Consider the following 5,628-nt stretch of genomic DNA (forward strand, 5'->3'; position numbering starts at 1 on the left):
AAGTTACTGTGCGTTAATATTATAGTGTTCCGCAGGACGAGTTTCTTGTCTGCAAAGCTACTTTATTATTAAACAGAACCGACCACTCCTCCGTTCTCCTCCAACCTGTGACAGACACACTGAGCGCATGCAGGCACTGCACGCTCATCTGACCCACCCCCTTCTCTCAGCCAATCACCCGCCAACCTGCTCTAACGGTGAGTTCAGGTAACACAAAATAATCGAAACCAACTATCGTCAACAATAAACCTAAAAATTGCAATAAGCCCCCACCCTTTTTAAATTAATCAATCAATCATTCAATCAATCAATCAATCAATGAAAGACTTTATTTGTCTGAGAGGGGCGGGAATGAAGTCACATAGCGCAGGCACTTCAAATAAATAAATATATAGTGCAACAACAGACTACAACTACATCTCTGGGTAAATAAATACCAGTAATAGTAAAAATGTGATAACAAAAGCGTGAGTCAAGTATAAATAAAACAAAGAATGAAGGTCAAAGATTAAATATGTATAAACATAGTGCAGGAGGCAGGGATGGCAGCTACTGAAAATAACTAAAAAAGTAACTTGTAATCGAACTTAGTTACTTTTAAAAACAAGTAATCAGTGAAGTAACTCAGTTACTTTTTAAAGCAGTAACTAGTAATCAGTAATTGGATTAGTTTTTTTAAATAACTGTGGCAAAACTGTTTAGAACACTGTGCAACTGAGCAAATTAAACATCCGTCCTCAAAGTTTGTGTGTTAGAAGCCTGCAGTTATCATTATTTATCAAAAGTAGTCTTAAGTAAGAAAAGGTGAACCAGTGGCATGGGGAGCGAAGGGTTTTGTCTGTGTGGTCAAACCCAACAGACGACTTACTATAGATAATGCAACACAACTTTAATGCGATTTCAGATTGTGTATTACATGCGTTACACATGGTTCTACCACAATTTAAACCAGGTGGTCATAATATTATGGCTGATCAATGTATAAACACAGAATTGTGGTGTTAAGTGAAATAACACACTGTACGTGCACCAGCTATGACCTAACTTCACCGTGCCACTTCTGGCTGACCAAACCGTCACACTCAAGAGATGATGGTGATTCACCTCGAGAGTGCCTGAAGAAAATGACCCGATGTAAAACATGCAAACTCAAGGAGCAAAAGACTGCCCAGAGCTGTAATTTGAATCCAGATGGCCTTGCTGTGAAGTAGCACACAGATGCTACATCTCACCCGTGAGACACCGAACGGAAACATTCACTTTCCCCGCTGAATTGCACTAAATAACCTTCCACCAACCAGGGGAAACATTCTTGGTCAAATGGTCTGCCAGATAATGTGGCCTCCGCGCAACGAATCAAAAGCTCGAAAGATAGGCGTCAAGTGCTGAATAAAGCAATAAGACCCGGTGGAATGGGAAACAATGCTCCTTCCAGGTGGCGACGCGCAGCGAGAGGAGTGGGGGGAATTGGATGAGACAGAAAGCTCGTCTGGCTGCCTGGCTGTTAGCATTGGACTTGGCAGCTCTCTGCCAGGGAAACGCTGACAGGCAGGCGCGCCTGTCACAGTACATAAGTGCCTTGTTGCACAACCCCAGGCTCTGCGGGGCAGGTTCGGCCCTCCTGCGCCGGCCCCGGCCCGAACCCGGCCCTCAGATCGCAGCGTGGAGCAGGGGGCGGGGGCGCGTGTCACCGCCGTTATATGGCTGAAAGCCTCTGTGAGGTGAGAGGAAGGCCAATGGTGACATCACTGAAGTGTGCATGCACATTAGTAGTTACACTCTCACAATCACTTCATTAGAGGGACGACTTATGTGATTAAATTGTACTCAAGGCGGAGTGGAGGCACAAACTGAGAATTAATTATAACGGTTGGTCGCAAAAAGCACTCAGGATTAAGTGCATGTATTTCATAAAGGAAATCTGACAGATATAGCTCCACGCATTAATTACACTTTTTAATCAATATATTAAAAAAGATATTCTTGCAGAGTGACTCCTGCTTTCTTAAATTGTTCAACAAAATGTAACTTTTTGTACAAGAACATTTATTTCATATTTCAGTTATTAAGCTTTGATCCTCTTTGAAACAACAGGTTTAACTATAAAATTAATCAGATTGGAAGCAGAAGGTCCAGATGGAGTGTACATCATAAACTCCTGTTTAAGTAATGACAAATATATTGCATCTTATTGAAACTTTTGTTGCATTAAGATTAAATAAAAAAAATAAGTATTTCAGCCTCCAACCCCTTTTCAAAAAGATGTGAGATGCAATGGAAATGCGGAAGCGCAGATATTGCACCCCCTGAAAATGGATCCCGCGAGTCGAGCCTTTGATGCAAAGGTTGGTGGAAGATGACGTATCAGATAAGAAAAAGAAATGAGTAGTGGATAAGAACACAATTCATTTTAATAAAATGAGGAGTTGGCGCTTAGTGTTTCAGTTAAAGTCAGTTTAACACATGTAGTGATTTCATGAAAATAATACATTTTACAGGTGCTACAGTTTTAACTTCCCAACAAATGTTATATGACTTTCTCTGGTGGTTTGTCTGAATTGGAACCTCTTGCTTTTTGGCCGCTGGACTTCTGTTAGACGCTCACAATTTAGATGCTATGTGTTATATTAAAAATGTGATTATTTGTTTTGTCTGATTTACTGGTAAAGAGGGGGAACAAGAGTGTTTCCTTGCCTTGGAGTTGAAATGTACAATCAGAGGCGTGACACCGATTTCAACTGTTTTGTCAAAAAAACTCAACTGACCTGAGGTGAAATTAAAGGTACACCCAATCACTCGTTCACTGCTAGAATTTCTGGAGTCCCAAACAAATCAGCAGTTGTTTAAAATCTACACCAGCTTCTCCCGAGAGGCTAAAACAAGTCTTTAGACGTTGGCTTGATGACAGCAAACACACTTCAATAATGAAGTCGAAATGTCAGTCCTTCCTGTTCTTCCCCAAACATGCTCCAGTCGTGTGCATCTTTTGAGGACTTTAATATTTTATACATCTAAAATGTGTCAAATATTGGGGTTTAACTGTTGCTCCTTTGAGTACATTATAAAATGAAATACACACTAGTCATTGTATGTCTCATTGTGTGTGAACAAGGATTTCGGTCTCTTAGTGGTCAGGAAATTACCCTGAACATATTTGAATCCCATCAAAACGTTCTGAACAGGAATAGACAACTTTTATAAATGTACTCAAAGCATCCAGATCCCATTTGTGTGCTCCAAAATAACAGATGAGTAATACAAAGAAAACATTTCATCTGTCTACTGCGTGCATTCAAGATAGAACTCATGTGTTCCTATGCTTAGAATAGCTGCTTGTTTGGGTTACCTTACCCTGACCTTTGCTGTTGAAACTGGGGTGTTTGCATTGCCGGGCCTTTTTGTTTTGACTTGCTGCAGATCAAGCAACAACTCTGGCTTTTCCTTGTCTGGGCATTGAAAGAGTTTTGGTTTTTAAGTTATTGCTGTGACATTTAAAATATTTGCTCTTGTATGTTTTCTTATCAGCTTGCTTCTGTATATACAGTACACATATATGCATAAAAACAAAACATTTAGACATATCAACATTTACAGAGATTGGAGTTGTCCCATGCTCTGTGAAGGGCCCTTCTGGAACAGTACAAGTCAAAGTTAACACCCCGAATCCCTCTCCTTGTTTGTTGAATCTCACAGCTGCACTATTGATCTTTCTCAGGGTGTGTAGGAAATCAAAGTCACCTCCAAGTGGGAACCCATTTGATTTCCTGCAATAAATTTGTATTTATGTGCCTCCGGCCGCCATGATTGTAATGCTCTTTTGCAGGGGCGGGAGGGTTAAGTGCATTGATTCAGGTGTAGATTTTGAACTGCCAAAAGAAGACAAAGCACTCAGGCCTCCAGTCTTTTTGGCCTTGAGCCATGCTCACATATATCGCAGCCACGTTTTCTGATGAGCTGCCTGGCTAAATGTTTTTCAGGCGGAGAAATTACAGTATCAATTGAAAGTGACTTTATAGAGTGAGAAGAGAAAGCAGATGGGAAGAGGGAAGATGAAAAGAGACTCAAAGGAAGATGAATCAAGATTATCCTTTTGAGATGATACACTTATAACAGACATGCGTTTTATTTATGGCTGGATTGCTTTTTTCGGGGAAATGAGGAAAGTGCCATTTCGGTATAATACAGACATTCATTTTTCTTTATATGACTGAAATCTGAAAGTCTCTTTTTCTTTTTTTGTCTTTGTTCTTGCCTACAGATGTGCTGTGGACTGCAGATGATTCTTCCTCCTCCTCCAATTCCAATTCAATGGCAGACAAAGACTGCTTTTCTCACCGCTCTTGTTACTGCTGAGCTTGGAGAGACATATCTGGTCCACAGCTAAACCACTGCCTCCTCCCTGGCTCCCTGTCTCTTCGCTCGTGTCTGATCCTCCTCAGTCTGTCTTCATGGCTTCTTTTTTAGCGTCCGCCTTTTTTCTGGTTCTCCAGACGTACGCTGCCCCACCTGAGCTCATCCAGGCAGGGTTTGGTGTGGATCCCATGGACCTTGACCCTGGACTATCAACTAACATTTCCGAAGACGGGACCACATCTCCACCCCCAGGAACCAGCAAGCGAGCACCTCATAGCATAATTATTGGGGTACGCAAAGGGGGCACGAGAGCGTTGTTGGAGATGCTCGACATACACCCAGAGGTCGCCGCCGCCGCCACAGAGGTGCACTTCTTTGATTGGGATGAGAACTATGCCAAAGGCTTTGAGTGGTACCGCGACTTGATGCCCTACTCATATCCACACCAGATCACAGTGGAGAAAACTCCGGGTTACTTCACATCCGCCCTCGCACCGGAGCGCATCTGTGCCATGAACTCATCCATAAAGCTGCTCCTGATCTTGCGGGACCCGGCTGAGCGAGTCATATCCGACTACACCCAGGTGTACTTCAACCGGCTGGAGAACCACAAGCCAGTGCAAGCCATCGAGAACCTGCTGGTGCGTAATGGAGCCCTGAACGTCCGCTACAAGGCAATTCAGCGGAGTCTGTACGACGTCCACATGCGCAACTGGCTGCGCCACTTCCCCCTGAGGCAGATCCACATAGTGGACGGGGACGCTCTGATCCGTGACCCTTTGCCCGAGCTTCAGAAGGTTGAGCGCTTCCTCAACCTCCCGCCTAGGATAGTATCCTCCAACTTCTACTTCAACCAGACCAAGGGGTTCTACTGTATCCGAAGCGACGGGCGGGAGCGCTGTCTCCATGAATCCAAGGGACGTCCTCACCCTGCAGTCAACAGCACTGTGCTCCAGCAGCTCCGCTCCTACCTGCAGGAACACAACCGAACCTTCTTCAGGCTGGTAAAGCGCACCTTCGACTGGCAATAAAAAAAATCCCTGATCATAATTGGACTCACTGGACCCGCTACCTTTGTGAAGAGGACAAAACCGGGGGGCCAGAAAGCACTTTATAAACACTTGAAAATCTCCCTTTGAATATCCTCTTAATAACTACTGTTGTGGTCTCTGGTTTAAGCAGAGCAGTTCTATATTTACAAGATGAAAAAAAAAAATAAGTAGAGGAATAAGATTAAATGAAAGAACCGTCAAGCTTAATAAATCATTCTTTCTG

The 5,628-nt window shown here is 43.1% G+C and overlaps 1 protein-coding gene across 1 annotated transcript; it reads left to right on the top strand.

The window, feature by feature from the left end:
* Positions 1-4,448: 4,448 nt before the first annotated feature.
* Positions 4,449-5,384, top strand: hs3st1l1 (heparan sulfate (glucosamine) 3-O-sulfotransferase 1-like1; the record flags this gene model as incomplete). The annotated part of the gene is made up of 1 exon (XM_080508118.1): positions 4,449-5,384. The coding sequence occupies one exon, from the start codon at positions 4,449-4,451 to the stop codon at positions 5,382-5,384; it is 936 nt and encodes a 311-aa protein (XP_080364244.1).
* Between the last annotated feature and the right edge of the window lie 244 nt (positions 5,385-5,628).

This window comes from Blennius ocellaris (assembly GCF_963422515.1).
Source record: "Blennius ocellaris genome assembly, chromosome: 13".
In the NCBI taxonomy this organism is placed as follows: Eukaryota; Metazoa; Chordata; class Actinopteri; order Blenniiformes; family Blenniidae; genus Blennius; species Blennius ocellaris.